General features: G+C 45.6%; 3 protein-coding genes across 3 annotated transcripts; all 3 read left to right on the top strand.

Annotated features, from left to right (window-relative positions):
• Nucleotides 1–1,949: 1,949 nt before the first annotated feature.
• LAJ45_00530 (uncharacterized protein) lies at nucleotides 1,950–2,598 on the top strand (the record flags this gene model as incomplete). Its single annotated transcript, XM_046110131.1, has 2 exons — nucleotides 1,950–2,322; nucleotides 2,390–2,598. 2 exons carry the CDS (start codon nucleotides 1,950–1,952, stop codon nucleotides 2,596–2,598), a joined length of 582 nt encoding a protein of 193 aa, XP_045976824.1.
• An 870-nt stretch (nucleotides 2,599–3,468) lies between these two features.
• Nucleotides 3,469–7,079, top strand: LAJ45_00529 (uncharacterized protein; the record flags this gene model as incomplete). The annotated part of the gene is made up of 5 exons (XM_046110130.1): nucleotides 3,469–3,518; nucleotides 3,595–3,610; nucleotides 3,679–3,850; nucleotides 3,915–6,597; nucleotides 6,650–7,079. 5 exons carry the CDS (start codon nucleotides 3,469–3,471, stop codon nucleotides 7,077–7,079), a joined length of 3,351 nt encoding a protein of 1,116 aa, XP_045976823.1.
• Nucleotides 7,080–9,548: 2,469 nt separating this feature from the next.
• On the top strand, nucleotides 9,549–11,225 carry LAJ45_00528 (uncharacterized protein; the record flags this gene model as incomplete). The annotated part of the gene is made up of 4 exons (XM_046110129.1): nucleotides 9,549–9,689; nucleotides 9,756–9,881; nucleotides 9,934–10,777; nucleotides 10,837–11,225. The coding sequence occupies 4 exons, from the start codon at nucleotides 9,549–9,551 to the stop codon at nucleotides 11,223–11,225; spliced, it is 1,500 nt and encodes a 499-aa protein (XP_045976822.1).
• Between the last annotated feature and the right edge of the window lie 492 nt (nucleotides 11,226–11,717).

Here is an 11,717-nt window from a genome sequence, read left to right as displayed (position 1 = left end):
TTGTTGATGCCACTCATCACACCATAAAATAGTCGATTAAAATGGATAGCTACAACGACTTGGACATGTAGGAAATCATTCGAATCTTTCCTACGCTCGACTCATTGATTTAGCCTTATTACGAGCATCAGTAATAGTATAGTGCGCACTTCACAGCACAAATGTATTCTCTAGGGCCTTGAAACATTTATATCCAACCAGTCTGAATCATCAGGTTGGCTATTTCAATATTTCGCCCACAAGAGACGCGGAGAAATTGGTCGTGTCTGTCCTACGCCTGTCAGGGTAGGTCTGTGAGCGGTGGGCGTACGCGTAGTTCTATTACCCGGAGAGGCCTAGGCGTATAAACTAGCACCTCTAACTTAGTCAAAAGTTTACGGTCAGGACTATGCTCGTGATAGATGACGTTATTCGTGGAGAAAGCTTTGAGTCGCAGTACTATCTCCATATTTATTATAATCGCCCTAGGTACGACTATTTTTAGGTAGTAGGTAATTATTAACAGGGTTTTATGAAGGTACTTTATTCACGTCAAGATCTCGATCTCGGTTGAGACCAGAGCCATCCGCGATATGGCTGCAGCTGTTGAGTCCAGAAATTATAAAGACTACATGTATTATTGTAGCTGGCCGCGCTAAGGGTAATATAAAACTTCAAGCCAAAATTTCTATTCTCGAAGCATAACAGAATCCTGGGGCCTCCGTCCAGAGGTTTTCAAGGCTATGGTACCTACCTGAGGCTCGATAACTCTCAAACAAAGAAACGTACCTCGTACTCGTGGGCGTGTGTTAAGGGCTTGGTTGGATTACTATTGACGCCTACCCACATCATTCCTGTATCTTGTGGGGGGTTATTTTATAAGCAGCCATAACCATGAATTCCTTACATCGCGATCAGGGTTGAGGGAAACGACTAAATAATCATTTCTTTTTTACCTAACCACCACCAACTTAAAATGTGTGACCAGGGCCCAGCTACACGGGATATTCATGATCTAGTAACCGAATCTATAGAACACGTCTACAAGCCTACCTAAATCTAAACCCTCATAACCATACCATCGAAGGAGGTGCCAATGTCTAACTTATAATTATGGTGAACTAAACAATTACTCCTTCGAGGGTCGTTGATGATCAGACTGGCTAACTCAAGCGATGTTGTAGAATTTCTTCTCTTTTACTGGATTGATACACGCCGTCATACTTTGTCATAGGAAAAGAAGCTTTCGTAAACTCCCCAAACACCAGTCAGCTAGCTAGATATAGCTACCCAAGCATACCATAAATAACCCCTCAGAGTGGCGACTGCTTTTGATGAAGTCTACACATCTACTGAACCACACGGGATCAAGTCTCATATAAATTCTCTTTTCTCCTTCCATCTCAAGATACCTACTATCCTTAACCTCCTATACAGTTGTCCTACCAGAACTCACCAGCCTATTTACGGGAAATCTATTGAAACCCATCTTCTTTTTGTGAGTTGAATTTACTTTTCTCTTCCACCTAATCCCGAGTTTGAACTCTTCCCTACATCAAAAGACTGGCGGCAAGTATGTGCTTGCGAGTCTAATTATGAAAGTTATAAACACACTGGCCATAGTATATATATGTCATCAGCTCCATATATTACTATCATCAAGATACGAATCGAATTTCTTGTAAAAGCCAATCGTAAAAGAATCTTTAGGTTTGCTAATTAACGATTAAGCGGTAGAAAGTAGAGGAGGAAAAAATAAGAATCCCCTGCCCCTCCAAATGGCCACTCAACCGAAAACACCCTCTTCATTAACCGTATTGCGAGAACTCCCATTAGTCCACGGCCGCATCTTTAGGCCCACCGGCACGGTCACTGAATCTTATAAGCCTGGGTGCTCTTGTAGCCCGCATAATATCAGGGTTAGAGAAATAACTGATCATTCGAGGGGAAATCCCGCTACTATTCTAGACATGAGTGGGGTACTTTTCGGTCTTCGAATTTCACCTACTGAACTTTTGGCGAGAAGGGACAAGAATACTCAGCTATCCAAGGGGAAGATGGGAAAGGATAACAGGATATATCGCCCGCAGAAGACTTCGGCCGGGGAAAAGAACAACCTCGCGAGCGTGGCGGAGACGGCTAGGCGTCATTTGAAAGCTAGACGTGAGGATATTTCGGACATAAAGAATGGCAAAGAACCAAAGAGTGATTTCTTGAACTGGCTGCGGAAAAATGAGAAATCAGGTCGGGTTACGAAACCCAGGATGAGCAAGAGGGGCGCAAAAATCTCATATGACCGGAAGATGCGGAATTCAACTGACAGTCTTAGCGGAATGCCTATTGGTAAGTTTGGAGCCTGTCCTCATCTGTATCGAATTCTTTAGTTAATTTCCGATATGATGGTATACAGAGGATATCGACATGGTAATGGCCTTCCGGGTTCTGGACGCTCAAGAGCACAATCGGGCTATCAATCAGATGGATCAATCAGGACTTGTTGATATGATGGAGTCATTTTCTTTCCCGGAAGATGTGGCAGATGAGGATGAGATGTGTTATGAAATTAATAATGAGGTTGCGCTTGGATCCGAACTGCCGATGGACATTTCAGATACCTAGGAGCTTGGAGTGGCTGGTGTCTTTGAGGTCAGCTTTTCTTTCAATAGCGATCTTTCTATTCGCAAATTGCTGTATTTTAGAGCAATTTCCTCTGTTCTAGATGTTCAATTTAACAACATCATAGTTTTATATATACATGTAGCTGGCGCTTTAATTAGAGTATACTTGTATTTACTAACCGGCCGTCAATTCTGACAATTGACACTTCGCCGCCCTTTACAGCGGATCCCCTTCATGGTGCAATAGAAAGAAAGATAGGTCATGATCCGGTATGTGGGGATATCTATTCCCATACAAACTTCTCTAAAAAGGCAGAAGTTATCTTCTAAAAACCAGCATCTCGACCCAACCACTGAGAAAGGATAACTACTAGTGGGAAGGCGGTAGGAGTAGCGGTGGTGATGATGATGAAGAAGATGATGACGAGAAGAGGGGAAGGAAAAGGCATAAATGTATTTATAGCTGGAAGATGAGAAATAAGGTTTCACTAGCGTAACGTTAGGATTTTCACCTAAAATTTACGAAGTAGCCTTGCAATTTGTCAAACGACTTAATCATCTACTAGCGATGGCGGCTGGAGTTTCGGTCACGTGTAAGTTAAATAATACGTAGATGAGATCTAGAGTAGAAACTGGTATGCCTTTTGCCACTCTCTAGGTGTATCCCCACATGACCGAAATTCCAGTCGGCATCGCTAGTATTCTTATCTCCTAGAGACATGTACTCTATATATGGTACTGTACGTATGTAGGATCCGGGTGATGGAGCTTAGGATATATCAATAGGGTCGCTTCTAATGAACACGTCGTTTTTATGCTCTATAGAGTTATCTACCTTGCTATTTCAACCTGGTGCAGTGAGTGAGAATCCATGCAGATGTGTGTTAGATCTTATCTTATCAGATCATCTTATCTAAACGCGTCTGTCAGGCACTTTAGCAGGCCGACGCGTTTCAACATCCCTTTAATCCCCAAACTCGAAAAACGGGAACTGAAGCAGTACCCTCAATTCGGTATGTCTGGTATCCCGTCTGATTTTGATCCTGCACTTGTCTTCTCTGACTACCTACCCGACATTCAGTCATCCGACTACCCGTCTCAGCCGCTCGAGGAGGAATCCTACACAGACGAGCTAGAAGCTATCGTGCTCCAAGCCGAGGAGACCAGGCAGAGATTTGACGAACAGGGAGTTGTGATTAGACACCGTCAATTGAGTTTAAGATCGGCTTTTAGAAGCAGTAGTTTACCGCCTGGTGAGTGGATGGGGCGCGTTAATTGGGATTTCATTATTCTAGATTTTAATAAGGAAACATGTAGAGACGCCAACTAAAAGCTCGAAAAATCGCAAAAACATCTGGGCAACCCCAACATCTCCACTTGCTTCAGAAGATATACCGTCCTCATCCCAAACAACACCACGAGCAGTAGTGGCAATGCAATCAACACTTGCATTCCCCAGCTCTTCGCCTCCGGCCGCACCCCCGGCGGCCAAACGTCAAAAGGTCATAGCGCCGAACGATTACACTTTCGATTATCCAGATTCTGATGAGGAGGACGCACTGATGCGTCAGGGCGTCGATGAAGAAGAGGGCGAGGATTCACAACGACTGCCCGGAGAATCCGAAAAGGAAAATGCTCTGAAGACTCCAACCGCACCCCTGAGGCCGGTATTCAACTTGCCGTTATCGGGTGGGCTGTTTAGTAAAAAGTTTACGCCTACCGCGACGAAATCATCATACTCAAAACCTACGGAAATAGACCTCACGACCGAAGATTCTGCGCCGGATGTGCCGAGGAACTTCCGGGCAGAATTGACACCCCCGCCCCAACTTCCACCGGCAAATCAAGAGTCGTTTGAAGCATTCAAGGCTACGATGAAGTCTGCGCCTAGAGCTAGTGTACCTAAGCCTACAGCTCAGGTAGTTTCAGCTTCTGTATATTCGTCTATCACTGTCCCTATTATACTTAGCTCGGGGGAGACCCTCCATGTTAGAAAAAAGGCGCCAAAAATAGGTCCTACAAGAGAAAGCTTCGGTCTGTCTTCCGGGGCCGTTGGGGGTGATTCTGGAGAAGGGTTAGACGAGGGATTAAAGAAGAGTTACTTCGGAGTTGATATCAGCTCTTTACTCAGCGATTACAACGCCGAGAAACGCATACAGAAAATACAGCAAGAAAAAGCTGCACTGAAGGCTGCTGACAAAGCCGCCGACGAGGCTCTCGCTGCTGCTCTCAAAACCGATTTGGAGATTTCAGGTACGAAATGTAAGAAGACACAGCTTTGGACTGAAAAGTACCGCGCGAAGCGCTTCACGGACCTCGTAGGAGACGAGCGGACACATAGACAAGTGCTACGGTGGTTCAAGAGGTGGGATAAAATTGTCTTCCCATCTGCAAATTCCAAAGCAAAAAAGACGGAGGAGGGTGACGAGCGAGAACTCCGGAAAATTTTACTTATTCACGGCCCTCCTGGGCTGGGAAAAACAACTCTAGCGCACGTGGCTGCGAAACAGGCAGGCTATGAGGTTGTTGAGGTCAATGCCTCCGACGATCGCTCTGCAGAAGTAGTGAAAGGCCGTGTAAAAGATACCCTTTCTAATGGGGGTGTCAAGAGTATGGGGATGGTGACCAGCGCTTCCAATTGTGCAGTAACATTAGGCAAGCCAGTTTGTCTAGTTGTTGACGAAATTGATGGTGCCTCCAGTGGAGGGAGCGATGGCAGCTTCGTAGGTGCACTCGTCGATCTAGTGCTATCTGACCAGAAAGGATCTAGTGTTATTGCACCTGGAGTCACAAAGAATAAGAGGAAGAATGAAAAGGAAGAATTGTTCAAGTTGCAGAGGCCGGTAGTGGCTATCTGCAATGACCTTTATGCCCCTGCATTGAGGGCATTGAGGCCCTTGGCGGAAATCGTGTATATGCGAAAACCACCGGCAAAACTGATGGTAGGCAGAATCAAGAATGTGTTGAATACCGAGGGGTTTAGGGTAGAAGATGGAGCAGTAAGGAGATTAGTAGAGCTGAGTTGTACGGATAGTGCTGGAAAGGCTGGCGGAGACATGAGAGCTGCCATGGTAGGGTGCGAATGGATCGCAGCTCGGCTGCGAGCTACAGCAGAGCCAAATAAAATCCCGAGCGAGAAGAAATACCTCACACGGAAAATGGTAGAGGAAGAGTTTGGTGAGGGCGGGCTCGGAGACACAGACGGTAAAGGAGGGAGTAGTGGAAGAGGGAGTGTTAAAGAAGCAGTGGAAAGAGTTTTCTATACTGAAGAAGTGATGAGAGGTAAAAAGGAAACAAACGCTAACCACAAAAAAACCAACATACAAAATCTGCGTCAGCTGGTGGAAGGGATAGATGAATTCGACAAGATCATGTCAGGTTGCTTCGCGACATATCTCACACGCCCTTACAACGACGACCCATACTTGACGAAACCCAACGCCGCGAGTGAATGGCTCTGGTTTCAGGATCTTTTGAGCGAAAGGGTTTTTCAAGAACAGGATTATGAATTGAGCGGATATCTCTCAAGTCCGATTCTTGCATTTCACCTTCTTTTTTCTAGTCCTATACGACAGAAGGCTCCGCAGAGCAAGTACAATCGTAAGGACCACGAAGAAGAGGAGGAGATGGCACCATTTTCAGGACCACAAGCAGAATGGGAGGTCCGTGAGGGCACCAAAGAGCACAAAGCCCTAATAGCAAGCGTACAAACATGCATAAAAAAAAGCGAAATAAGGCTGCATGAAGCCTTCCATGCTGCCGAGAATGTAGTTATGGAGCTTGCGCCATGGGTATCTCGGATCCTTTCTCCGAATATAAAACCAGTTGTGATCGGCGGGTCTGGGCCCGAGGGAGGAGTGGCAAGTGTAAGACGAGAAGGAGAAAAGAAACTTGTTATGAGAGGTGTACAGGTCATGATGGGGTTGGGCGTAATGTTCGAAAGGGTAAAGGTTGAGGGAATTGGTAGCGGAGGATGGGGGTGGATTTATAGAATGGAGCCGTAAGTTCCCCTCTCTAGTTTGTGAGTATACATGGTCTAACGTTATGAATAGCCCACTCGACTCACTCTCGATCTTCCGCACATCTACAATCCCTCCTGGCGAACTAGCACCAGCTCCTGTCCGCTATGCCATCCGTCAAGTGCTCTCTCAATCTCTCTACAAACAGCGGGTAGCCCAACGCGAAGCGTCCAGACAAGCCCGGATGGGTACATCTCTTGAGGCCCCACAGCTTAAGATGGTGGTCAACCTTGAAAATATGTTGAAGCGCAAGAAGAACGAAGTCAAGAAAGACTTTTTCGGGCGTGTCATAGCCCCCGATGAACCCCAAATCGGCGAGGAGGAAGAGGGAACACGCTGTGGAAAGAGAAAGAAGGTACAGGAAGATAAGAACGAAACAGTGTGGCTAAGTTTTCACGAAGGTTTTAGTAATGCGGTTAGGAAGGGCGTTACGTTAGATGAGTTTATGAGTGGGCTGATGTAATTTTTATGCGCATGCTTTGGGAGCTTCTTTTGTCTTGGGTATTAGAAAGGTTACATATATAGTATTATATGGCTTTATTACATGTAGTTAGCTGTTTTGTAGAAGAGACGTTCCCGTGATCTCTGAAAACCGTTAATATTAATACATTCGAGTCGATCACCAGAGATCACTCGCTGATTGCACTCTTTGACGATGGTGAGGTGATTTGTGTAATGTGCATCAAAGATAATTGTTTGGCCATGTGATCTTCTTTAACGTGTTTAGAAAATTTTCTGCTATCAAGGCCATGGTTATGGTATCGCTTGGGTAGGCACCGGTGACCAAAGTATTGCCAATAGAACCGGAAGAGCCAGGGATATTAATCTAGATACTATGTATAAACTGTTAAGTGTATATATATATATATGGTGGCTTGTATTTCGTCTGTCAGCGAGGTGTATTATATGGCACATCCTATGTTAGTCACTTCTTGCTAGTGTTAGCAGAGATTGCCCCAAAGGTCCCTCCCACATATTCTATTTCATGTCAGTGCAAGAAGATGCACATATCGCAATGTTTAAGTAAAAGTGTTGATTATCCCACATGGCGGGACGAGCATAGCTCCCTTGGCGCTGAGAGAGTTTTTTTTTACGCCAAGACCCATGGCAGTCAACCGCAGCACCCTAGTTGTGTTATAAGTATAGGTATGGTATCTACTTCTAACGAACGATCGAAGCTGGTCCATTGTTGTGTTCGTGATATAGGTACGTGTATGTGGATACGGTCACGACGAACTTTGAGGAGCGGGGATTTACAAGTATTTCCCCACCGTCAATAATAGAATAGACAAGAGGGGGTAGTTTTACTCAATACGAGAGGCAAGGCTTGACATGATATTACCTATGACGTACTATATAAGATTGAGGAATCTGCGGTCGGCGTACGCCACAGGTTGAATAAAAATATACTTAGACATGAAAAATCACTCGAATGACAATTATGCTAATATGGTGAATTTCAGAGACATCTAGGAGTAAGTGGAGCTCTGAAAAATCCTTAACTCATGCTAAAAGATATATAGTACCGTGCGGTAAGGAGACATCGTGGGTGTGTTGATCTCGGGTACTGCGGTCATAGCAGGAAGAAGTGCTGGAAGTTATGATAGGTGGTCATTCTGGATAAACATAAATGTATATATGAAGAAGACACGCGTACCTACATAATAAAGAAGCCCCATAAGATCATACCATCGAAGAATGTCTCTTTATCTCTCATTTAGACTCTGGGTTCCTCCTCATGGGAACAGAGGAGCCCCTCATCATAGATTCCCGCTATATCTGCCCTGCCCGCGACGCGCGTAGATCGGATACGAGAGACTGTAGGTTTTATTTTAACTCCCGATCACAAGCATGCCTAATTTGATATTAGTTCTTACGTCTTTTTTTATGTGCCTTGTGCACCATCAAGTGGTTGCAGCGTTTCCTGAAACCGATCGAGTGATACCCTATGACTCTGGCTAAATGGATAAACTTCAACCGCTAACTAGCGGAACTCGGGATTGATTCACGGTAAGTCGTCATATCCCCACCTTCACCTCCACTGCACATTGCCGATGCTCTAAAGCGAGCTTGTGCCGACTGAAACGGCCGCGGGTAAGTCAATTGGGCCATTAGGCTCTTATGATCGGTCTCCCTTCAGACCGTGAGCTTGCTTGGGCGCAAATCAAGAGTTTATCCAAGAATAAAAGCTAGATGAGCATGAGCTTACTGCTGGAACAGGGTTCGGGAGTAACAAAAAGTTGACTAATAAATCTGTTCCTTTCAGGAAATTATTTCTTTCTTTCATTAATTTCTTTTGGTAATTTACTTTGAAGAGTTTTTTTTAGTAGATTGTATGGAAATTTTCACATCTATAAGTAGAAGGCCAAAGACGAAAAGAAAATAAAAACCACCCGTTTTTCACAAGTACAAGAGTCTTGTCGCTTCAATACTCACCTCTCTTGACACTTACGAGATACACCTACTATGGCTGGGACTCTACTGGGAGTTAAGTCTCCGTTCTTGGAGCTGATATCCTTTAAGGCTATATACCTATCAAACAATGTTCTCCCCTGCATGATCCCATGGCGCGGATCTTCGGTTGAAGGCCCGACGAACCTGCTTGCGCTGCACCCCATTAACTCTAAAATTTTCCGAAAGTCCAATTTATCCACCCAATTTAGCCAGACATACTTACTCTAAGTGATGCGCAAGAACCGGGATGGAAAAAGGCTTCTTTGAACTTTAGCCAAAAAGACGGCAGTAGGGATGAGACGACAATGTGGGGTGGAAGAACGCGGGGAAGGGGAGAGAAGGCATGGAGCTCTTGACGGAGAGGTATATGTGTGTGTGTGTGGGGGGGGGGGGGGGGGGTTGAAAAGGTATATATAGCGTGCTGTATGGTAGGCAGAAGAAAGACAGACATCATATCCTGATCTTTACGAGATTTAATATGACTGGAATATTTTCAAACTTTGGAAAAAGACTCAGCATTGCATTCTCAGGCGAAAAGAACATGGCGCCTACTGGTATTCTGAAGGTTGAGGGGACGAAGATTGTTGATACGGATGGAAAGGAGGTCCTTTTGCGTGGGGTATGTAGCTCAGTTACAATTAAGTTAGGTTTAGAGGATTGCTAACAGTAGTGATGATGTGTGCAGGCTGGTGTAGGAGGATGGGCAAATATGGAGAACTTCATCACTGGTTTCCCAGGACGCGAATACCAGATTAGGCAAGCTCTTGCCGAGGTTCTTGGGAAGGAGAAAGCTCAGTTCTTCTTCGACAAGGTACTAGCTCTCTTGATAGTATTCCTTCCCCGCACTAACATCATACTCCTAGTTCCTCGAATACTTCTTCACGGAGCAAGATGCCAAATACTACAAATCCCTCGGTCTCAACTGCATTCGTGTTCCATTCAATTACCGCCACTTCGAAGATGACATGAACCCTCGCGTCCTTAAGCCTGATGGTTTCAAGTGGCTCGACCGCATTGTCAACCTCTGCGCCGCCGAAGGCATCTACACCATTCTAGACATGCACACCGTTCCCGGCGGCCAAAACGGTGACTGGCACTCAGACTCCGCCCACCACGTTGCCGAGTTCTGGAACCATAAGGATTTCCAGGACCGCTCAGTGTGGCTATGGGAGAAGATTGCCGAGCACTTCAAAGGGAACCCGTGGATTGCCGGGTACAACCCACTGAATGAGCCTTGCGATCCTACACACGAGAGGCTGCAGGCCTGGTACCATCAGGTCTACCCGGCGATCAGGAAGATCGACCCAGACCATATCTTGTTCCTGGATGGAAACACCTTTGCGTCAGATTTCTCGCACTTTGATGTTGAGGAAACATGCAAGAAGTGGGAGAACACTGTGTACTCAGTGCACGACTACTCAAACTACGGGTTCCCGGCCTCTTCAGAGACATACACCGGTACCGAGGAGCAGAAAGCGAGGATAAAGCGAAGCTATCTCAGGAAGGTACAGTGGATGAAGGAAAACAACCTCCCTATCTGGAACGGAGAGTTCGGCCCGGTGTATGCCAGGAAGGAGTACGACGGAGAGGAAGAAACCCCAAAGATCAATGACAGCAGGATCACGCTCCTCAAAGATCAATTGGAGGTTTATGATGAGGACCGAATCTCATGGAGTATCTGGCTATACAAAGACATTGGGTACCAGGGTAAGCATATTCTCCCCAAATCGATACGGCCAGGAATTAACCGTATGGAAATCAAATAGGAATGGTCTATATCAACCCTGACACACCTTATATGAAGCTCTTCCGTGGCTTCCTCGACAAGAAATTCCGCCTTGCTATCGACGCCTGGGGTGCCGATGACTCCAAGATTCGCGACGTCATGGAGCCCTTTGAGCAGTTCATCACCGACAACGTTGACCCCAAGTACCGCAACCTCTACCCATCCCCAGTGTGGAAATTCAAGGACCGTATCGCCCGTATCTCGCGCAACATTCTATTAGCCGAGTTTATGGTCAAGGAGTGGGCGGACCACTTCGAGGGTATGGATGAGAAGCAGCTAGATGAACTGGCGCAGAGCTTCAAGTTTGAGAACTGCGTCCACAGGGATAGCCTGAATAAGGTGTTGAGGGACCATAGGGGCATAGCGTAGAGTTTAATGGGTTGTACTTAGCGTTTTAGTTTTTTTGTATTTTTGGAATGGAAATCTTTTGTGGGTCCATATAGTTCTTTGCGTGGGGGTGGGGAGTCGGCTATTGTGTCGAAGCACAACTAATCACTCGTTGCATTAACTTGGCTTGGTGGGCGTGACCTTCAATATTTACGGAAAATCCAAAATTAATACATATACCGATGGCTGAGAAATGACATCTGAATTAAACAAAAAAAAAAAAGAAAGAAAAAGAGAAAAAAAGAGTAATAACATCGAAGGGTTAGGGGTTCTGCTTCATCTTGCACACTGCCAAGATCAAATATCACTTTCAGCACAGCATCCACTATGGGCGGGTGGTCTAGTGGATAGACTGCTCGTCAGGCTAGACACCGAGCGTACCCAGGATACAACCACACACACATAAGGTCCTGGGTTCAAACCAGGGGTGGGGGTAGCAGTCGCAAATGTCTTAATAAGTCGCTGCAGTACCTT

This window comes from Morchella importuna, assembly GCF_003444635.1.
Source record: "Morchella importuna strain M04M26 chromosome Unknown Morimp01GS001, whole genome shotgun sequence".
In the NCBI taxonomy this organism is placed as follows: Eukaryota; Fungi; Ascomycota; class Pezizomycetes; order Pezizales; family Morchellaceae; genus Morchella; species Morchella importuna.
This window is presented reverse-complemented; position numbering and strand designations above follow the sequence as displayed.